The sequence below is a fragment of the Mustela erminea genome, chromosome 11, assembly GCF_009829155.1.
Source record: "Mustela erminea isolate mMusErm1 chromosome 11, mMusErm1.Pri, whole genome shotgun sequence".
In the NCBI taxonomy this organism is placed as follows: Eukaryota; Metazoa; Chordata; class Mammalia; order Carnivora; family Mustelidae; genus Mustela; species Mustela erminea.
In genome coordinates, this window is record NC_045624.1 from 14,424,082 (window position 1) to 14,448,197 (window position 24,116).

Genomic DNA, 24,116 nt, shown 5'->3' on the forward strand with positions numbered 1-24,116 from the left:
AAATACAGTCTTTTCTTTTCCCTTCTCCCAGAGATGCCACAAGGAAGAGCCTCTTTCCCATCTCTCTCCCTTTCATCATCCAAGGCCACCTGTTTGTTTCTTTAAAACAAACAGAAAAAAAAAAAAACCTTTCTCATGTCATCCATGTTTGTTGAAAATACTTTCAGGTAGGGCGCCTGGGTGGCTCAGTGGGTTGAGCCGCTGCCTTCGGCTCGGGTCATGATCTCAGCGTCCTGGGATCGGGTCCCGCATCGGGCTCTCTGCTTAGCAGGGAGCCTGCTTCCTCCTCTCTCTCTCTCTCTGCCTGCATCTCTGCCTACTTGTGATCTCTCTGTCAAATAAACAAATAAAAAATCTTAAATATATATATATATATATATTTTCAGGTAAAAGGATGGAGAAAAAGCACTCATACCACCACTCTTTAAATTTTGGGAGTGTTAAGTTTTTCTATTTATTTTTCCTTGCCTATGTGCATTTACACATATAATGGCTCTTTCTTAATGCCTGGACATCTTTGCCATTTCTTATTTTAAAAATATTTTATTTAATATATTTTTAATTTACTTAACCAATCCTAACATGGCCTTAGACTATTTCAAACTTTTATGTCATTGCACAGAATTTTTTTTTTTGTAAGATTTTATTTATTTATTTGAGAGAGAGACAGTGAGAGAGAGCATGAGCAAGGAGAAAGTCAGAGGGAGAAGCAGACTCCCCATGGAGCTGGGAGCCTGATGCGGGACTCGATCCCGGGACTCCGGGATCATGACCTGAGCCGAAGGCAGTCGTCCAACCAACTGAGCCACCCAGGGGTCCCTGCACAGAATTTTTGTACAATCCATTTCCCCCTTAGAATCAACTTATAAAAGGAAAGTAACTCTACCGCCCATTAATTTGGCCTTAGAGCTCCATCTGTAGTGGCTGTTCTGTGTCCATGTCCTGGACAACCACTTTCCCGTCCTAAAGCTCAGGTCTGACACCATTTCCTGCCCACATGGACAGTGTAAAACATAGTTCCTGCTCCATATATCTTTCTATACTCCCTTGAAAAACCCTACCTTCCAGACACTTGACCTTCATTCAACTCTAGAAGATGGGTTGCATTTCTCTACCTGATTACTGGCTGGCTCTCTAAAGGTTATTCTTAAGTCTTAACTCCTGGAGCTAGGTTATCTTCTTAGAAACTTTTCAAACCACAGAATACAATACATAATAAAACAGAACGAGTTTGAATGGTAAGAGCTAAGGCTTCCTGGTGCGGATTCCTGGGTCACTATGCTGGGTGCTTTACAGGCCTTACATAATTTGTTAATTGGAGTTACATGAAAAAAAATTCCGTGGTCAAATAAGCTTGGGGAAATTATAGATTTAAAAATATCTTGCTTACAGGGGCACCTGGGTGGCTTGGTTGGTTGACCTCAGCTCAGGTCTTGATCTCAGGATCATGAGTTCAATCCCTGTATCGGGCTCCATACTGGGCATGGAGCCTACATTAAAAAAAAAAAAAAAAAAAATCTTGCCTACAATAACACCTTTAATGTGTTAATACGCATTTACAAGACAGTGACAACATAGTTGAGTGTAGTCAAATAACAGTAATTATCTTTAGGGTTATTACTTCCCAAGAACTGGCTTTGGCAAGTCTGTCCTTAACATGTTTTTTAGTAAAAACAACTGCAGCCTATTCTCCTCCATGCACAAGGACCAACCCTTTTAAAAGTTCATGTTAATAATAAAGCACCAAAAATACATGTAAGTATAAGGAAAAAGAAAAAAGCACTTATATAACCACTCTTTATATATTTTGGAGTATATGTCCTTTTTCGGATTTTCTACGTGTATATACATACACAAATGACAAACTGTTTCTCCAACAAGTTTCTTTCTCTTTATCCTTTTGCCACCCTTTCCCCAGAGTTCTAAGGTTGACTTCTTTTTCCACCCTTTATCTTACTTGCACTTTTTTTAGAAGTCTTCTACAAGTAAGGATTTAAATGATCGCTTCCTTTTTTTGGTCTTTATTTTTTTAAAAATTCTAAAGTAATCTCTATACCCGTTGTGGGACTTGAACCCACTCCTCCAAGATTGAGAGTCACATGCTGTACCAACTGAGCCAGCCAGCCAACCAACCCCATGGAAGATCACTTCTGCAGATAATTCTCACGTCTACATTTCAAACCTTGAGCCTGGCGGCGCGCGCACACACACACGCACACGCACGCACATGCACGTACGCACACGCCCTATAGCCTGAAGGAAGAACCTAGTGGGCCTGTGTTCTAGGACTTCCAGCCTGGCTTCTACTAATCCCAGTGCACACCTCATACCAGACCAGTCTCTTTTCCTGCTTCTTCCTGACTCTGCTCACTCTGCTCAGGACATTCCTTTTTCCTTCTTCCTAGCCAAATCCCAGTATCCCGAGACCCGGCTCAAGTGCCATCCAACTGACAAAGTCTTCTCAGCTCTCTCCAGTCCTGTTTCTCCCCTGCTCTAAACTCATATGTCAGGCAGCAATGGACCACACCTTTGTGACAAATTTTGAACTGTAATCTTCTAACTCGTCATGAGATAGCAAAGTGTTTGTTAATACACTGACGTGAGGACCCTGCCCTTTACTTCTGTTTCTGATAGCGCCCGGCACAGTACAATACAGACAACAGATCCTCAAACACTACTGATAGAATGAGGTATTAAAACCCAAGTTAGCCAAATAATACAACGGACACGAGAATAATATGTACATTCCTCTTTATTTAATACAACACATAACACATACAAAAAGAAAAAAACACTCATGTAAAAGGTCCTGTCACAGAAGGATAGACAGGAAACATCTACACTGAATCAAATAAGGCTCCTGCTTTAAAACAGGGGTTTGCTAGCTATACCTGGAATATGAGCAAGGCTGTTGCAAAAAAACAAAAAGAAAAGAAAAAAAAAAAGAAAAAAAATTCCCTGCACTGAAGGGGTATATCCATAGGGCTAATTTACTAAATTCACAGATCCATATTTAGGAATGTTTAAGCCCTCTCACATATCCAAAATTCATCAGGGTTTTATGAAATGTGTGGTTTTTTTTTGGTTAAAAAAATTTACCTGTCCTTCTTTCTGCTTAGAAAACAGTGACAAGAACTCTCTAAAAACTAGAGACCACCAAACCACCCAGAGTTTGGGAAGCTTTACCATTCAAGTTCAAAGGGTGTGCAGAACAGAGAATGCAAAGGCAAGATGGCAGTGGGAAGAATTTAACTTCTCAGTCATGTCCTGGCAGCCCATATTCAATCCACCATGGAAAAGACAAAATGGAAATACCTCGGCTCAGTGCAGGGGTCAGTAGCAGCAGTTTGTCCATATTCCTGCTCTAAGTAGAGCCGGAAATTAAACAAGCACCAGTTCGTCTCAAAAGAGCCTTATACAAACACACACACATACATACCCACACCCATTCACATGTCCTCACCACCCCCTTTTATTTAAATTTATTATTATTTTTTTTTACTAAAATAATACAAAAAAGGGAGACAGGTATATTTACAAAAATCCATGGCTGGTACAGTACATAATTTTTAAGACACACTAAATGCTACAATCTTTCAGGTCCTGAGATTATTACAAATATCAACTCAAAGCTGTGTTCAGGTCCAGTTTTAAAGGAGGAAAAAAAAATCCCAAAATATTAAGTCACACACTTATTTAAAATACAGTATATCCCTTCAAGTTAGCAAAAACGCACCTCCCTAGAAACAAATGCAAGACAGTAATCAGCGCCCTTTACCCAGAGGAGCTGCAATTCTTTAGGCTCCTTCCTTCGAGATCAGTTGTAGAACATGTTGGCATCTCTGTCAAGTGTGGAGGCGGCTAAAGAGGAAGATGTGTACCTGGAGGGAAGTTCCTCTAGAGAGTGAACGTTCACTGTATTGGTTAAGTCCTGTTTTTCCTTCTGTTACCAAACAAAAGTCTTTCCCTTATCAAAATTCATACCCCAAGTGTTGGAAATATGTGCTCACCCAGACTAAAAATCAGAATCCTTATTCCCAATCAGTAATAGCAAAAAGATCTGCAGTCCCACAATAATTTCACAACTGCAAATAAACTTTCTTGCTTGTAATAAAGAGAGAGAACACCCATCCCTTAGTTACCTCGGTAAACTCTGATTAGCGTATTATTTGGGGCACAAAATTCTCACCAGCCAGAGATTTCTTTTCCTTTTCCTTTTAAGCCTGACAATGTTTCGTGAGCAAAACACAAGGGCAAGCCCCAGATAACATACCTTTCTTAAGGACAATTTGAGATTTTTGATACTTCATATAATTTTTTAATGACAGCCAACAAAAGGACAATACAAAGTTTGAATCTTTTCTGTGGCTGGATGTAGATCAGAGGAAATTATTTGTAGGCTGGAAACCTGCCTCTGTTGGTGGAAAAGGCCCCTTGCTTATGGGAAGGTCTCAGATGGTATATGTAATTAATTATGTAGGCAGAGCCAGGATTTAAAAAGCCGGCCAAAGATGGCCAACTTTCTAACTAACTATATACAACAGCAATAGATTTTACCAGCTGAGAATAACTTCTCTGTTTTTTAGTGCCCCTAGCCAAAATCAGGGTAATCCTTGGTAGTTTTGCAGGTATGGGAAAGAAAAACTCTTATGTGCCAGTCCAGGGCACACTAACCTTGCAAACAGCACAAAATAGCAAAAAAATGAGGAAAGGTTATGGCCACAAGGACAGAAAATACAAAATAGGTAAGGTCTGACAAATTAAGGGCAGGTTGTCACAGAAAAACATGCTGACTGGCTGGTCTTGGTTACTGCTGACTCTTAAATGTGCTTAGAGGGTAGATGGAGTTGTTAACTTCAAAAACAGAAGTATTTCCAAGTTATCTTGAGTAATAGTTATCTTTTTTATATTTCAATTAGGTTTCCATTAGTGCTCTATTATAAAATATTTTAAAACTAGATTTAAGATAAAATAGAATTATATTATCATTAGCAAAATGGGAACAAATAACATACAGAGTTTTCTGAGGAACATAAAACTGGTTCTGGGAAATTATATGGCCCGTGTGAAGCAGACCTTTGCAAAGCAGGTTCATTCCAGGGGAAGGGTATGAAAAGAAGCAAGGCAGACTATTATGAGAAATAAGAGCCCGTAACAAGGGTCTGCATCTCATTTGAATGCCCTTGAAAAATATCAAGAGGAAGCCATGAATTGTAGCAACCACAAGGTATAGTGGTAGAGAAAGCTAGTTTTTAATACAAGGGAGAAGAAAAAAAAAACACTTCCAGTCACCAGTGAACTTGATGCCAAATCCTGGACATAGAATCCCCTTTAATTAGACTACTGAGGTTTCTGAAAGTATCCTTGACCTGTTGGGGATACAGTTTGGAAAACTGCTAATGGTTCACCATAAATGGCAATATGTAAGAAAGATTGAGAAGTTAAAGAATAACAGTATGAAGAAATTAAATAAAGATCACAAATAGCTACTTTTAAGCCAATGATACTTTGGGAGTATCTGAGAAAAATGTTAAGTTTTCATTTCAAAGTTGTTCAAAGGCAGTCTGATGATAAGCCTCCACCAAGTCCCTGTCTGAGTCTGTGTGAGGACAGGAACATTGTCCTGGACCATGCCTGCAGTCTTCACTTCTGAATGCAGTGGAGACCCAGGAAAGACCGCCAGAGTGAGTGAGAAAAGGACGTGAAAGTCTAGTCTTTCCTCTCGGGACTCTTAGCAACTGGGTGATGAAATGGTTAACTTAAGGGCTCAAACTAGAGGTAAGAAGAAGGAAGAAAGGAATTCAACATTAAATATTCAAAGCCATTTTTAATTAGAGTCTGACCAACTGTTCAGCTCTACAAACCTGAACACTGTGCCACAGAATCTAGAACTTTCTCAGAACTGAACATTGGGATGATTTCTTAACAACCCAAAGACATTCCATGATTCTCACTACAGTTTTGCACTAGTAAAAGGATCTGTACTTAAGTTTTTCAATATAAAGTTCACATTTCAGGATAGATGAACACACAAAATATCTGTTTTACGCTTCTGTTAATTTTCTCTAGAGGAACAAACACACATAAACCCTTATGCCTTATTTCTTTGGGTAGAAGTCATTTAACAGTTGTATTTGAAGAATGGAAAAAGAGGGAAAATGTGGAAAATAAAGAGTATGTTTATCTGCATAGTTGATATTTAGAGGTTACTAACTAAGGCGTTATCTTGAAAAAAGCAATAAAAAGCCAAAAGGTGATTTTTAAGACAAAAACATCCTATCACTAGATTAAATGGGCCTTGGCCCATTGTGGGAATTAACACAGATGCTTTGTCTGCTTGGGCCTGGGGCTTTCTCTGGACTCACTTGAGCTGGGTAATTTGTTCCTCATCCTCTACATTCTCTTTCCTGACCCTGAATATGTGCTATAATTTAAATCTACACACACTCTCTAATAATTTTTGCTTAGCATTTAGCACTAACTACAAACACAGCATCCATTTTTTCCTGTTGCTGTTGTTTGAAACGATAAAGGAAAATTCTAAGTATCACTACCTAACATGCCAGGATGAGAGGGGGATCAAGAGGGGGAGCTTCATTTCTTCTTTAGAGATGGGCAAAACACGCTTCCTTCTGTCCCTTCCCATTCCCACCCCACGTCCCAGCTAAGAAGTGAATCCTGCCTCCTCTCTCCTATTTTCCTACAACCTGAGCAGTGGATGGCTCTAACTCTTTAAGGGGTGGAAGAAGCCGGAGTTACACAAAGGTAGACCAGCTAGTATCTACCCAGCTGTGTGTAGTGCTCGCCCCAACGGCACAAAGGTGGATAAACCTGTAGTGACAGGATTAGTGCACAGTCTCTGATGTACAAGGACGAGGAGACGCGCATTCATTCCTCGAAGGTTAAAAGCTTGGCTGTCCATCACCAGACAAGTGACATAAGGAAATTAAATTGCGAAGATGGAAAAGTGAGGCAGCTAAAACTTGCAGGATCATTTATCAACTCCAAAAGCCAATCATCCAAACTTTACCTAGCTGTAGCTCCACAACCTTGGCAAAAATCACACGTGTATTAACATCATAAAAGGCTAAAAAAAAAAACCCCAAACCTACTTATAATTAAGAAACTTAGTGTTACTCCCCCGAACCCTTGTTAACCTGAAACTAACCATTTTAATCCCACCACAAATATGTTTAAATAATATGCATCTAAAGTAGAATTCCAGTGATTTTTCTTTAAAATTAAAAATCTTATGGTACTTTTATACCCATCACAGGGAAACATTTTTTAGCCTCTGTGGAAAGATGGTAATACTTTTTAAATTACATAGGACATTTTAGAAAAACTCAAAGTATTTTTGAAATAGTAAAGTCTCTGATATCCCTGGGAGGTAGGTGAATATTATTATACCCAATTTTCTAATGGGTAATCTGAGGCACGAAGGTTAAATGATATTCCCCCTGTTAAATACAGTAATTCCAGAGTAACGCGTCTGAGCTGAGGCTGCCTGATAGTGCTTCTGCTATCCGGTGACTCTACCAGGAGCCACTGCTTTCTGTTAACCACCAGTCTCCTCTTCCCAATTAAAATGTCTTTAAAAGGGGGCACTTACTAGATATATTTGTACTGGTCTCTGAGGATTGGTTCAGCTTAGTCTCCCTTTGTGTGTCATATCTGTTTTCAACAAGAAACAGATGAATCTTAGATACTGAAGATTACACTATTCCACTCCAGGGAGAACTCTAAATAGCTATAAAATCAGATTAAGTGAAATGTAATTATCTGGCAAATGAAAAGAAAACCGAAGACCTCTCAAGAATGCTATAGTTATGTGAATGTTTACGTGAGTATCTGAAGTCTAAGTTTATTAACCTTTTCACAGATATGCAGCTGTATGAATTCTTCGAAAATCATTTTCCAGAAGAAAATACGATGCACACTGAATGTGGACAAAGCTGTCAACTTCCTTCAAAACGTACTCAGATAGAACACCGAGCTCCTAACTCTGGCTCCCCCATGTCTTTACACTTGCCTGCCACAGTGCACCTATATCAACCTGACCCTCAAAAGACTCTTATTATTCCAATGCTTTCTCCAGGATTACTCATGCCAAGTCTGAAGGGCAGAGAGCAGAGGGTTACATCCAGGAATAGTCAATGAGTCCACTAAATTTACTTAAATTGAAATAAATGACTTATTCTATTTATGTATTTTTGTTAATGTCTACAAACAGATATTCAAAGGGGGAAGATAGCATCTTGTGTAAAGACAATTTCCCAATCTACCCATTTTAATTGACTAAAAGCAATGGAATAAACAAGCCAGAAGTTTTGCAAACATCGAAAGGGCTGTGTTTGGAAAGGATGCAATGGTACAGCAGCTACTAGTTATATATATATATATATATTACATATGTATACATATATATACACATATATATGTATTATGTATCTTACACATATATCCTTATACATATAAAGAAAAGGAAGAATATTACAGCATGACATGACGTTGGCAAGTTTGAGATTCTTCCTCCTGAATCCCCTGACTTATAAGCCTGTACTTAGGATATCTGAGAACACTTTTAAGAGGGGGAAAAAGAAAGAAAAAAAAGGCACTTAACAAAGACAAAGGCCTGAATTGAGCATGTTTTAGAGGAGTAATATAAGCATTTTACCAGAGCTAAGAAATGATTTACAGAGAGTTAAACTTTTCCCCTTCAATTTTATGAAATAAAACTGTATAACATGTTTGTAATCGGTCATTTACCCACTACTGCATTTCTGTTTCATTATTACAAAAGCAAAAAACAAAACAAAACAATCATACATGCACAATAGAAAGTACAAGTGCCCCTTTTGAGAACATATGGTCAGCAGAAACTACAGTGCTGAAGCACAAGGGAAAGTTCTCAAGTTCGGCCTGATTATAGATTTTTCTCACTCTGCTATTTCTAATTTAAAACAAAGAGAAACAAAACAGCAACAAACAAAAAAAGAAGCCAACACAAATTCAAAACCTACATGATAATAAAAAGAATTCCGGGACCAGTGTGCTTTTATGGTACACTCCTAAAATAAAGTATCCTAACTCTATGTATGGGTCAAGTTATATGACAAAACCTCCAAGAGATAAAGAACTGTAAATCAGATTATAATCGACCAATACAGGCAAAGTTCATTATACAAGTGTAGCAGCAAATATGATAGACAACTGGAGTTCTAGGAGACTGTCCCAAGGGACAGAGAGTTCTCACAATCAATGGCAGTTGGAATAACAGTAGAGTTTCCATCTCAGAAACTGTCGTGAACCAAGTAGAGGAGGGAAGGGGTGTGGTAAGGGCAACCGGAGAAGAAAGACTAGAGGGGCCTGCCCTTTCCAACCCTGGGTAGTAAACAATTTAGATCTGCTTTGGGAAGGGAAAAAAAAAAAAAAAAAAAAAATCCTGGGTTAAAAATCTTTTCCAGTAAGTTGTTTTCAACAGGTGTCAAACCCACAGTATCCAAACAAGTATGTGCCCGGTTCTTCCTCCTACCTTGGTGATGCAAGAAACCCTACTCAACTTCTGTGATATTAAAAAAAAACGTAATTTGGGCTAACAACATCCATCAAAGGGGTGGCAGGCATAAAAGAATGTATGAACACGAGCCTCTGATTTCCTCAGAATATCAGGATTCTGCGACTTCAGATTAACTTCACTCTTTTTCCCAAACGTTTTTCTTCAGGCTGATCTTAAACCCCTGATTTCTTTTACCCTCTGATCTCAGAAGCATATGAGAAAGAATTATCATTGAGTTATAGTGGAATTATTGCTTGCATTGATTCTGGAGGCTCTGAATGAGCTTGACACTTTGCTCCCAAACAGTCTCCAACCGAGGCTCAGCACGGCTGTCTCTGAAGACAACTCCGCTGACCGTTATTGCTTGTGAATACTGAGGATTAACTTGTATGTACAGTAACAGCTTATACATCAGTGAAGGCAATTTAAATACAAGACAGTTGAAAACGAACAGCTTAATTTTCCTGAATCAAGAGTCCCGCCGAGTGGGACATAATCAAGTGTGCTGATTATTTTTGCATTGGGATGTTGCTAATGCTCTTCAGAAATACACGTTGCTCTATATCCTTTCTGACTACTCACCATTTAAAAAATAACATAATTTGACTTTTAAGTGCAAAAATACAGTATGAGTCAAAAGTCTCTGGGCTAAAAAATAACCAATTTATATGTCTGTATTTAGTAAGAAAAACTGTAAAGACAGGTGCCGGTAAAGTATGGACACCATTTTCAATGTTATGATCTAGAAAAGAAATAGTTCTGTATTTACAGGTAGGAGCTCTCTGATCATACTTATCTATTTAGAAATAAAAGGATGCTTGTTTCATCTGTACAACACAAAAGGGTAGACTTGATTGAAATGGACGTAAGTTAGTGAAAATGTGGTATGGGGCTGAGGGCAGGATCTGGCAGCAGTCCTCACGGAATCAAGACCGAAGAGAACAGAATATCACCTCCCTGTATATGGACTTCTCAGAGCCAAGGGCCTTCAGATATTTTTACTGGTTAGTTACAAAATAATACTTGGGGGAAGAATTGATAATCCTGTTCTTCTCTAACGGAGACAAAAGAATCATCAGGGATCTTCACATGGCATGATTCAGAACTGATGGATTTCAGAAACTGAAATTATTCCCTGACCTAAACTAGTGATGCATTTTTATATAGAAATAAATTTATGTATACACACAGATGAACACGTGCACAACTATCAGCAGGAAGAGAGATTAATATGCACTCTGACTCTTGGTTCGGGAAGTGAGACCAAGGTCAGCTTCCCAAAGGCAAACTCCCTATACAGACAGTATTAGAAAAGACTTTTTTTTTTTTCCCCACATTAGGTAAGAGCAACAGGTATACTACATTGGAATAACTCAAGAATTGGGTAAGCTTCCCTAATTAAATAAACCAAACAATCTTTAATCAAACATATTCAATTCAAGTCAAACCTCTAGGCAACATCGCAATATCCTTTGGAAGCATCCTCTGGGGTGGACACAACATTCTTATTTGTTCTACTGGTAAACTAAATTCTTAGAGGCAAGTAATTATAGCAATGATTTCTCTGAAACAGTCCTCTGCATTACTGTAACATTTTGGAAATAAAGTTTTCAGTTACTTATTAACTTTTTACTATGAAGCAAGCCAATGTGACTCTGAAGTCAAAATACAGGTAACACACAGATCTGAACAGATCTGTGGTAACTCATTCAGTCCTGTAGGCTATTTGGGACTTATGTTTAAAAAGGAAAAAAAGGCCACATTAATGCACTTATTTAAATAAATCTGAAGGTATAGGGTGACTTGTAATGAAAACATGCAAATCTTGCTACTACCAATCTGATGCCGTTTTTTTTAGGTGAGTTTGTTATAAATGGATCAAGCTTACACCAATCTTGGGTACGGTTTAAAGACATTCAGAAGTCTAAATAGGGAGAAAAAAAAGAGTGAGAGAGAGAGATTGATAGAGACAAGACCAATGATGATGAAAAAAAAATCAAATGTATCCAAAAAGAACCATAAATTTCTCCCTTAACATCCTTTGTTGAATATGTATTTGCATAAGGAAGCGATGATAACTAAGCAGTCTTACTACTGTCTGCAGGTTTACTAATGTATCAATATTCTCAGTAAATATTAATAAAGCTTTAAGATCCCAAATGCTCCAAATCCATTTCACTACACTGGATACAGGGAGTAAAAATACATTGTGATTGTTATAAAAAATAATCCCTTGTACACATGATCTAATGTAATTCCTCCCTTTAAAATACTATCTTAAAAATTCCAAAAATATAATATATGCCATTTGAATGACCAATGAAGAGGCATGTGCAGTACACACTTACACCTATCTATATCACCTGAAGTACCACTAGCTAAAAGACCAGGAGAAGTTGTGAACTGAGGGGAAGCTGGGGAAATCTACAGTTCAGAGCGGTAGGCCTGCAAGGGCTAAGAGCACCAAAGTCGCAGCCCTACGTCAAAGATCCCCATTTCTGAAGAGAAAAATGTGAACAAAGTCACATTTTAACATCAAGAATGGAAATAAGAATTAACCAGTCAATACCAGATGCACAAATCACCTGAAGAAGAGTTAAGTACCTGCTTCTGAATGGAAGACGAAATTGACCCTTTTACAAAAAGGGGGCATCTAAGTTTCGTCTGTTAAGAGCAACAGGCTCAATTTCTTGACTTTTAAAAATCTTGATGATTTAATAATATATATCACTGTGCTAAAATAACTTTCCTGAAGCCTCTTTAGTCCACTGATTTACACGGGGAGGTGCTACACACTGGAGAAGATTCAAGTTTGTTCAGGATTGTGTGAGGGTATGATATTTACTCAGCTACTGTCTGTATCAGACACAGGGTCATTAAAATTTGTGTGGCAATTTGCTGCATAGTCCACTCAAATAGACATGATTGTTACTCCTGACAAACTGGCCTAATTCCAGATATATTGCCTTTTATTATGCAATTATATCTACAAGTGCTCAGATCCAGCCCCCAGGATGGATGGAGTATACCCAAATCCTCAGATTCCTTCTTCCTCCCCCCGCCGGGGAAAAAATCAAATTTGTACTTCTGTGGGTTTGACAACTGAGTCTCTTTCAAGTCAGTTAATATAACTTTGTCTTTCTTTAGAGGAGACCAAAGGTCACTAACTTTGCACGAATGCATTTCTTCCTCCTGCACCTGGCTTTACTCAAGTAACGTTCTCTTTCCTTTTTTCCTCCTCACCACAGTGCTTGGGACGAGAGAATGTAAACATCGACAGAACAGCAGCCCTATGACCACAAGAGGACTTTCCCATCAGGTAGATTCCATCAGCCAGCTGAATGTCTCATCTCCATTGCTTGCTGGGAAGTCACTGAGATTTCCGTGGTAATTTAGTGTCCCCTTTACTTTGGCCTCCATCTGAGAAAAGAGGTGTTTAATTGGCATGGGTTGGCATGTTATATATATAAAAAAAAAAGATAAAACAAAGAGAACAATTAACTTTTAATCTGCATGTGAAGGACATTGCTAAAAAGATAACCTTTAATATCTTACATGGTACAGCATTAGGTTGAGAAACGTAACATAAAGGAGATAAATTAACTCAACAAAAATGATCCTCTTATCTCAAGTGACTGTGGTTTAGTTGATTTTCAGCTGAAATACTATTTTCAACAAGTATTTATAATTGACCTCGGAGCCAACTGTGACAAATGCTGTGAGGATTATAAAGGAATATAAAAGACATAATCCTCATGTTTAAGGAACCTACCACATCTTTCAATTCCTTTAGAAGACAAGGCCAATTCCATTTTCCTGTGAGTGAAATTAAATTTCTTGCCATGACACAGCATTTGATAATGAATTCCCAATTATTTACATAAATGAATGCAACACACTGCAAAAATCCAGCTGAGCTTTTGTTTTGGTCCTAACTGGGCTAGAGTTGTGTGATGAGGAAAGTCTGCTCCTGCGAACAATGGTTTCTAGGTTTACATAAGGCTTTTTAACTTTTGTTGGGAAGATGTTGGTTACTCTTTTTAAACTGGGCGAGAGTAGGACGCAGTAAGCTTGAGAGCTAACAGAATGTTTAAAAAAAAAAAAAAAAAGTCCTGCCTTAGCAAGAACAATGAAGCCTCCCTCTTCTAGGCCTGAGAGAAAAAGTCGGGGGAAGGCATGAATGGTTGAAACACACAGGTGAGAAAGAATAAATTACTGTATTGTAAGATCTGTCCTAAGGCTGGAGACCATGAAAGTCACATTGCTAGGTTCATTCATGTGATATCTAAATTACTCCCGTAAAACAAAACAAAAAACTGCCTCTATTGAAGAAAAGCTAGATCAATGAGACAGGATAATTGTTTCAAAAGCTGTATAAATGGAACACTATTAAAATAATTTTGGTGACATCTAAGGAACTGGCTTTTCCATTTATAATGAGATATTATGTGCCTGTGTTTGTAGAGACAATAATTTTGACCTGACATATAAAATTAAATTCCTAAAATGGCAAGGAAGGACTATGCTCCAAGAGGTATTGGTAAATTAGCAAAATAAAATATTCATATTAAATGAACTGTGAGATTCTTTAGACCAAGGTTTGGCCCAAGGCCCAGATGTGGCCCACCACTGCTTTCTAGTTTTACTGGAACCCAGCCACATTTATGTTGATGTTTTTGTCTGCGGCTGTTTTTGCACTACAATGGCACAGTCAAGCAGTTGTGATAGAAACTACGTGACCTGCAAAGCTGAAAATATTTACTATTTAGGCCTTTTTACAAGAAGTTTATATGCTATATAAAAAGACTATATAAAAGTTATAGTCATTCTTTCAAGGGCTGAGTCTGGGGCAGCTTACCACTTAGGTCTTTTACAGGATTAATTATAACCCGCTGCCTTGAGATTGCCACACAGCTCCCACTTCTGCATGTGGTCAACCATAAACTTGTTCAAAGATCATTTTAAATGCAGTGGCCAAAAAGAATAGTGAGGTCCCAGTCAACCCCCAAAGTTGAACAGTTATTTCTGTTCAAAAGATCCTGAAAATAGTCTTCAAGAATAGTATCAACAGTCCACCAAGGTCAACTGCTGGTGAAAGCAAGAACCTTGAGGCCAACATGTGATGTCCAGCGTCTACTCCCTAATCTCAGATTTACACGGATCTAGCTGGCCGGCAAGTATCTAATGCATACAGTTTGGATCATATAGACTGAATCACTGCTAAAAGGCAGAAAAGTTGAATGGTTAAGAATACAGCCCATCGGGACGCCTGGGTGGCTCAGTTGGTTAAGCTGCTGCCTTCGGCTCAGGTCATGATCCCAGTGTCCTGGGATGGAGTCCCACATCGGGCTCCTTGCTCGGCAGGGAGCCTGCTTCTCCCTCTGCCTCTGCCTGCCATTCTGTCTGCCTGTGCTTACTCGCTCTCCCTCTCTCTCTCTGGCAAATAAATAAATAAAATCTTAAAAAAAAAAAAAAAAGAATACAGACGGTCAAGTCAGACTGTCCAGATTTGCATTTCAGCTCACTTCCTAGGATTATCCTGATATATAAAACTGGGGGCTGTCATTAGCTCACTCACAGGCCTGTTAGAAGGATTAAATTAGCTAATACATTAAGTAGTCACAGGACCACTTGGCACTTAGTAAACCTTCGATACATATGAATTATTATAATCAATGGACATGACTTTTGTACACTGTTTAAGGAATCCTCTTCTTTGTCCTCATTTCCATATAGCAAACACATGTCTTCAAAAGGTTTTTTTTTCCCACATGTAACGAAAGGTCTCATACCTATTTCCTTTTTCTTATAAGGAGTTTGTTGTTAATAAGGACTTAGTCATATAAAAATCTGTTTTTTCCAACCTTTGTCATCTCATTCAGTTTTCAGAAAAGGTATGTAATCCGATTTATAAATCTATATAAATATTAAAAGATGAAAAAATAGGTGGCTTTCTTACCATTGAATGTTTGCTGTAAATGTGTAGGCAGAGGTGAGTGGGAAAGTGTTGCTGCATGCTGAGCTCCTGGCTGTAAACCCTTTAGTAAATCTGAGAGAAAAACAGACCTGTCAGTAATCTTCAACCTAAGATTTGAGCCCTTTTAGATCAAAAATAAAAATATTTATCTAATGTACGATATAGCCCCTGACTTCAGAGTCTTTCTTAACCTAGAGCACACTGAAAAATTTATATGTATAAAAATATGTGTATGCAAATAACCCAGCAACTACGACTCCCTTTTATTAGTAGTTTCATTAAGATAGAAATGTGGTATAGATGGTTCCTTTAAGAACTGTTAATAAAATCTGATTCCAGTAATTTGACTTACATATAAATGAAATAAATTGCATTTCTTAAAAAAAGAAAAAAAATTCTGTCATCTTCACTAACTCCACATGGACTATTCTCAATGGGAATAGTCATGAGGTTTCCTGCTCTGTCACACTAGGAAGCCCAGTAACTCCAAGAGCCCCACTTACTCTGAGTTAGGCTATGGTGGAAAGCGGCTGAGGTAGATCCCGAGGTGGTTGTCACTCCAGCTGTGTCCGTTCCAAAGCCAAGTAGCTCCAAGGGAAACTGGAAGGGCATGGTCACTGGAACAAGGCCACCCAGCATCCCAAAAGGAGTCACATTTTGATTTGTTACAGACAAAGGTGATGTCATGAGAGTCAGAGGTGAGGCATTAGCCAATAATGACGCTCCTGCTGTGGACTGCAGAAACCAGGGGTCAAAATACATAAGAAATCAAATCTTTAATCTGAATTGATTTATTTTATCTAATATCCTTATGGGCGCAAGACTGTGTCCTATATCTAACAGAAACGTTAGGAGACAGAAAATGAAGACTGAGGTGAAAAATACATTTCTAAGAGCTACCCATATTGGTTTAGAAATTCATTCTCTACTCGGCTCTTCATTGCCAGTTTAAACTCCTTATTTTAAAGCCAGTATTACCACTCGTTCATTCATACATCACCTCAGACTTCCACTTTTCCACTTTTGCTCCTAAGCCCTCCATCTGAACTATGAGTCATTAATTCCATAACAATTTCAATTTGGTCTTTGAAAATGCTTGGTAATTTCACTGTTTGTTTTACCATCTTTCCTGATACAACTCATGGGGTTAGTGTTCTAGAGGAGGACCCTCTCAGAGCCTGTAACACAATACCCACTGCTTTCATCATAACACCTTAAAGAAATGAGGCCATCCAGATGTTCTTCCTATTCCTTTATTAGCTCTAACTGCCTCTCCTCCAAAACTAACCATCTGACCTATACCATGAATCCTCCTATGCCGAACTTTCTGGTACAAATATCGAGTATTATACCTTTCTCCAAGTTGCCTCTGCCTTGTCATACACAGAGACCTCATCTTTTTTTTTTTTTTTTTTTTTAAACAACCACAGTTACTCCTTGCTGTTCCTCACCCCCTAGAAACAACCTTATTTGTATTCCTTTTGTTAATCAAATTTACTAAATGATACCCTCCATTCCCCACATTACCTAGTTTCTCCTTAACCCCTGAAAGCTGGTTTCCATGGCATTACTTTTCTGAACATAAAGACTCCTTACAGTAAAAGGTGTTTTAACACTCCTCTATCTGGGCTTTGATGCCATGTGTAAGAAAAGTACATTTAAATCAGAAATACGCTAACATTAACTAACTTTCCCTAAGAAATTACTTACGTACACTTCCTTAAGCTAATTTAATTCTTTGAACAATTTTCTATTCAGCAATAATCTTTTCCCATTTTGGCTTTCTTTTCTACATGTACTTATCAACTAACATTACAATAAAATTGTCTCAGTATCAGATATTATCTATGATAGTTTGTGCAACTGTGACTTTTCTTTTGTAGTCTTATTTTACCAATTCTAAGTTTCCCTGGCCGAAATTTTTACAGTTCTAAATTCCGTCAAGAATACTGAATTCTTCGAATTTTAGTCAGTAATCGATGTTAACTATCATCAGGTTTATTTTGTGTGCTCACTCCTCTTCAGTAAACATTACTAGTAAAGGGCTTATCATTTTATTTCTTAGTTAATATATGAGAAAAAATTTAAGTGATCCTCCCGTACCTATATGCCACAGCATATATATTTCTTATACCGAACAGTTCATGCCACTGCTAAACAAAAAATGAAGAACACCTTCCAGAAGGCTTTAAATCTGGTTTCACTACTCTTTCTCTAATAGCCTTCCCTTCCTTTATTTCCTTTGTTAGCTCTCAAATTTATATCCTCATCTCGGTTTCAATTCTGTAAATCTAAAAGCTCAGGGAGGAATGGCACTTGGCTATGGAACACTCATCAACAACTGAACTCAGCAGCTCCTGTAAGCATGTGACCCCCACCTTATAGCTCAACAGCTATCATTAATAGTCTCGTTCCTTCTGGGCATCAGGGCTTAAAACCTTAGTTTTTAGACATCATAAAAAAATGGACAAGATGAACTTACTGTCAACATACCCATTCTTCTTCTTTTTCTTTTTTTAACCACCACTTCCTCCAACACTTAAGTACAAATTTTCATCACTTTATGCTTAGACTTGGCCACTTTTCTATTTTCTAGTCTTTCCCTTAGTGAGCCAACTATGATATACAAAATGGATTCACTGGAAAGAATTACTAAATTAGAAATAAGGACACTTTGAAGCAACTTAGATAGAAGGGATCCTGCATCAATTTAAGAATTAAAACTTTTTTTAAATCATAATTCTCTTGTAATCTCAGGATAAGATGAAGCACACACTCCAAGACCATGTGCCCCAAGTGGAGGCCCCTACAGAGGAACATTAAGTACTGCTAAGAAGGAGAACTCAAGCTTTTCTGGAGAAGGCTAAGTGAAGTATTAAAATAGCTGGAAAATGTAAATTAGGGCAACTTTCCAAATTAAGTGAGTAATCAAAAATGATGTCATGCCATAACTGTGTAACAGTTTGTATTTTCAAAAAACTCCCATGTCCACTTTTGTTTATAAATCCAAAATGAAACATCAGACTATCTAAATATTACATAGCGTTCATAAATTTCTCTCTCCCTATAAGATGGAGACCTTTCAAAAGTCGGTCGGGTATCCTACTGTTGATATCATCCAGAAGCCTAGAGGAGAAGCTGCCAACCAAAAACAGGCAAACAGTTCAGGATAATGCTCCATAATCAAACATACTTCCATGACCTACATATTTCATTTCCAAGGGAAAAAAATGAAGGAAAACCATGCTCTTCCTGTGGTGGGTATTCTACATATCTATGCATGGATGTATGTGTGTGTATATATATATATGCATGTACATATATATATATATATATAGAGAGAGAGAGAGAGAGAGAGAGAATTTTTAAAAACCACCTCCCCATTCTCTACAAAAACCAGGGAGATATTTTGAAATATAAATCTATGAAGACCCTCCAATGGCTTCCCACTGCACACAGATTAAAACCCCAAGTTTTTATTGTGGCCTGCAAGGTCCTCCATCACATGGTTCTGGTTGATCTCAGACCCCATCCCCTATCCATCTCTCCCTAGTCCAGCCATGCATACCTACATGTCAGGCTCTTTCCTATCTCCATGTTTTCATACCTACCACCTCTCTAGCCTGGACTGTTTGTTCCCTCCTATCTCCAAATGACTGTTTATTCAATTCTCAGCTCAAATGTTATCACCTGAAAGAGGCTGTCCCCAAATCCCTTACCTATGTTAGCAGCAATCACACTCTACCATATTATTGTTTTAATTTTTCATAACACTTAACATTTTTAAAGAAAATTTGTTTTTATCTTTCTACCTAGAATATATGCTCCCTGACAGAAGAGACCTTGAGTATGGTGTTTACCCTAGCTCCCCAGCACCTAGAAGAGTGCCTGGCACATAGTAAATACCTCAGAAACATTTGCTTAAGGAGTGAATTATTTTGGGAATTATAAAGTGGCAAAGACAGGATTCACAGAACATCAGTTAAGCTGAAGGGCAAGAAAGAAGAGGAAAGCCTTGAGCAGGAAGTTATTAAAAACAAAGCAGGGAAAGGTAATAATCTGAACCCGGAAAGATTTTAACTTCTGTTAAACCTGTCCTTTTCATTCCGCAAATGAACAACAGATAGCGGAAGATGTCTTTCAGACAGGTGCTGAATGTTTTACTGGCACAGACCGGGAATCTTCTTTTAGTGTTAGAGTTCTAGAGAGACACGATCTAGAGACCAAAAGGTTTCAATGAGAGGCTATGTTAAAAAAACAAAAACAACAACAACAAAAAACAAACCACAGGTTCTCCCAAAGTTATAAAAAACCTTATTCTATTACTGATCTTTTCTTCAGTCAAACCAGTAAGACAGAACAAAAAGGATGAGATCTGAAGGCAGAATCAATAAGGCCTTCAAATCATAAAGTCATTTTGGAAAGGATGAAAACCAGAAGGAAGGAGCTAACTTTTTGGAAATACACATTTTGCCATATAGGTTCCCTGCTGACAAATGAATTGGTATGCTAAGCATCTAGGTTCTCCTGGGGTAGATGATCAAATACAAGAAGGACTGGCAGGAAGGGGAAGGGTGAGGGGTGGCAGCAGGGGTGGGGCACAGAACTCAGAGACTCTGGAGATGACAAAGGATAAAGATTTAACGTTCAATTCAAAGTGAAGGGGGAGAAAAAGGCATTTTTCTTGAGGAAAAAAGCCAAAAACTTAAAATAAGAAAGCAAATGAAACCACAGTTTATGGTTTAACTCAACAGAGACAATACTTTACATAGTCATGGATTTAACCGAAAGTTGTAATTTTATTCTTTTAGGAGAATGGCAAAGGTATAAACACAGCTAAAAGCTTTATCATGACAAGAGATAATAGTAAAATGAATAATTGTCTTCCATTCATTCTTAATCTTTAAAAACACAGAAAAAGCTATGAGAATTAGAAGTAACTGATGCTGGGAAGGAGGACCCATGTGGCAGGAATGTTATAATTCTGAATTTCTGTTATAATTCTCTCCTTTACTCAAACTGAGGATTAACGTTAAACATGGTCAACATTTTAATAAAGGTAATACAAAAAGGAATGTGAACTAACTTCCAGACGTTAGTTATAACTTAAATTTTAACATACAATCCCTAATCAGTATTTTTTTTCATTTCATTTTTGATGAAAGTAAAATTACACAGATAAAACATCAGTGAGTCCTAGATTCCAACTAGTAAAGTAACAGTTAACTGAATTTTGTTTTATATTAGAGTTCTGGAGGGGCGCCTGGGTGGCTCAGTGGGTTAAAGCCTCTGCCTTCAGCTCGGGTCATGATCTCAGGGTCCTGGGATCGAGTCCCGCATCAGGCTCTCTGCTCGGCAGGGAGCCTGCTTCTTCCCTCTCTCTCTGCCTGCCTCTCTGCCTACTTGTGATCTCTCTCTATCAAATAAATAAATAAAATATTATAAACAAAATATTAGAGTTCTGGAATAAATGAATTCATTACTAAGCCTACCGTAATGGCAGAGTAATGATCTGGGTTTCATATGTTTATGAATACTAATGCTTTGTTTGTACTCAATAGCAGAAAACATCTATAAACACCAAGGTAAAAATTCTTTCATTAGATGTTCCTATTCCACATCAACAGGAAGCAGTAAAAAGAACACTCTAAGACAACGGAATTCCACAAATCAACAAAAGTCATGTTTTCAAAAAACACTTTGGAACCTAAGAACACATCATAACATGTTATGTATTTTTTTTAAAAGCTTGTTATGAAACAGCATATTATGTGAAACCCATTTTCTTGACAAGAATCCAAAAAAGTACCAGGAATGGGGGACTTTTCTTTTTGGTGTATTTGCCTACCGTGAATATGTATTACTTTTTGGGATGGGGGACAGGGAAGAAGAATCTTTAAGAATCAAACTGGTCACATGAAGGACAAATCTGACAAGTCTCAGGATACAGGGAGTGGCAGAAAGATGAAAACAATGGCAGAGAAGATGACATGGAAAGGAGAGAGACAAAACATGAAGGATAAAGAGTTCTCAACAAACGTAGGGCAAATGGATCAGAAATGATAATGAAACAATCACTGAAAAAAATATTCTTGAGCTGAAAAAGCCACCAGCTATAAACTTACAGATTAAAATCTAGCCTAATTCGAGAATACTTGAAATTCAACGAAAAAGAGAAAACCTTACTAGCATTTAGGCAGAGAAAACACAAACAAGGGAACAAATATTGGAATGGCCTCAGACTTCCTATAATCCTCAATACTAAGCAAAGGTTAGTGGAACAGTATTTATACAACATAGGGAGGGAGACAGTTAATGAACCCAAGAAGTCAATATACATAAGGGTGACAGTCAGAAATTATCAGGTATGCTAATGCTAAGATAAAATAGGTATGTGTTAGCCTTCTTGAAAAGACTCTGAGTGAGGCACTCCCTCTAACTGTGAGATAAACAAATTAAAATGGGGAAACGGTGGAATAAAAGGATTATTGATGGTAATTTGACATAAAGAATTATATATGAGTAACTGCAAAATTCATGACAAATAAAAAGTTTATTTGAAGACAAATGGCTAAAGAAGAAAAACCCGTATGTACAAATTTTATTAAATACAAAAATCAAAAAGTTGGCAGGGGAAAGGGGACTAGAGAGAGGAAGAAAGTGAGGGTATGTTAACTTCGTAAGTTACTGCTTTGTTCTGGACTCTGACAACATATCATTTTAACTATGCATTATGTGTTTTTCAAAAATTGCGGAAGTACGTATGCGCTACTTTACCGGGGGGAAAAAAAATCCACATCCTAACAAAAACCTCACCCACCAACTATCCCCAGTACTGTGATGTCAACATCAGGAAATTCCTTGGCCACAAGCTGTAATAAGCTATGAGGGACAACCCATAAGCACAGTTATTGAACAGACTCAAAGGGAAGATCATACAATCTTACACTTTATCCCACGAACGTATGTAACATACATACCTGCACACTGGCTGTTACCACTGAAGACCCTGAGGCAGAGGATGGTCTGTGTGGAGTAGACAACGGTTTAGTAGCACCCTGTGTTCCACTTCCTGTTCCCCCAGAGAGACTAGTCCTATTCGCTCCGCTTGAGTTTAGGCTGCTACCTCTGCTGGCAGGTACATTCACTGCGATGCCACTCAAGCTATTCTTCCCAACAGTTCCAGCGGACGAGGAGTTGGTGAGCTTTGAAGGGGCCTGAAGATTTTTTGTGGCTGGAAGGCCTGAAGTGCGATTGGAGGGCAGCAAATTCAAGGTGGGCGACTGTCTGCTGAGGTTTATCCCACTGGGCTGTTTGTGGACTGGGTTGTTACCGCTGGAGTGGCTACTCTGGGCTACGAGTGCATTTGGACTGGAAGAGCTTGGGGGTACAGGAGGCTTGGGAGCAGGGTTGGATTTCGAAATAAGTTTAGTTGATACTGAAGGCTTAGCTGACAGAGAGGGCTTAGGCGAGGCAGAAGGCTTAGGCGAGGGCAAGGGTTTAGGAGATGTGGCAGGTTTTGGAGATGCGGCAAGTTTGGGGGATGCAGCCATTGAGAAGGGAGATTTGAAACCCTGCGTGGACATCTGTGACACCATAGCCTTGGCTAAGTAGTTACTGGAGGTAGTGGTGCTGGGTACTGTCCTAGAAACCAGGGGATGGGACCCTTGAGAACCATTTCCAGGTGAGGGAGTCGATAAGGGAAGGCGGTACATGAGTGGCTTCTCCGAAGTCTTAATAAGCGGGGATGAACAGGCAAGTTGGGGATTATTACTTAATTTCACCACTGGGTTGGTCTGTGATTTACTAATGGTTGCTTGTAATGGAGACACATAGTTTTGTTGGACAGCTGAATGCTGGTGCACCTTTGTTACTTGTGTTAACGAAGAAGCATCCTGGGCCTCAGGTGTTCCCAGAGCATGAGAGGAGGCAGCAACTTGGGCTTGGGAAGAAGAGGACACGTGGGTCTGTGAAGAGGAAGCAGCATGAATCTGACTCGACCTCTGTAGTCCTTGTTGAAGCAGCCTGGCTGGCAAAGGTTCCAAGGAAACTTTAGGGTTCTGAATTGAAGAACCAGCGATAAGGCCTGAAGAGATGCCAGTATGAGCTAAATCCTGGGGTTTCTTTGGTACTGGCCCTGTGTGACCGGCAATAAGACTGGATGAATGTGCAGTCTGAGGAGAATCTAGTTTTTTAGGAGCAGCCAGCGGCAACTTACTCATGATACTTGCTAATTTTTCTTCTCTCAGTCCTGGGCGAGGTTTTGCAGTTGGCATGCTTATCCTTGAGCCAGCTGGAGGGCCTTTGTTCCCATTGTTGATAACAGCTAAAGCTTCAGAAACAAGATCCAGTGCAGGTGGATGGAAAGAAAGGTCTTCATCTAGTGAGTCATCAAGGCAGATGGTCTCCTGGGCTGGTGTAGAGCTAGAGCTGGCAGAGGCCACCGCAGATGTGCTAGAGCTCACTGAGGGACCACCAACGGAAGCCGCCAAGGATGCAGGAGTTTTCTGGTCCTTTTTTGGACTATACTCCTAGCATAAACAGCATTATAGTGGAACAAATTAAATGATTAATAAACTA

General features: G+C 38.6%; 1 protein-coding gene across 4 annotated transcripts in view; it reads right to left on the reverse strand.

Moving 5' to 3' along the window:
* Positions 1-8,328: 8,328 nt before the first annotated feature.
* Positions 8,329-24,116, reverse strand: part of UBN2 (ubinuclein 2) — an 80,171-nt gene continuing 64,383 nt past the window's right edge. For 3 of the 4 annotated variants that reach the window (XM_032304226.1, XM_032304227.1, XM_032304225.1), the window contains 4 exons: positions 22,517-24,067; positions 16,040-16,271; positions 15,519-15,608; positions 8,329-12,979 (listed from right to left, as the gene is read on the reverse strand). In XM_032304226.1, the coding sequence (XP_032160117.1) occupies positions 12,930-12,979; positions 15,519-15,608; positions 16,040-16,271; positions 22,517-24,067 (1,923 nt within the window). In that variant the 3' untranslated portion in view covers positions 8,329-12,929. Of the gene's footprint in view, positions 12,980-15,518; positions 15,609-16,039; positions 16,272-18,047; positions 19,753-22,516; positions 24,068-24,116 lie in introns of those variants that run through there. The other variant, XM_032304229.1, reaches the window with a different exon arrangement.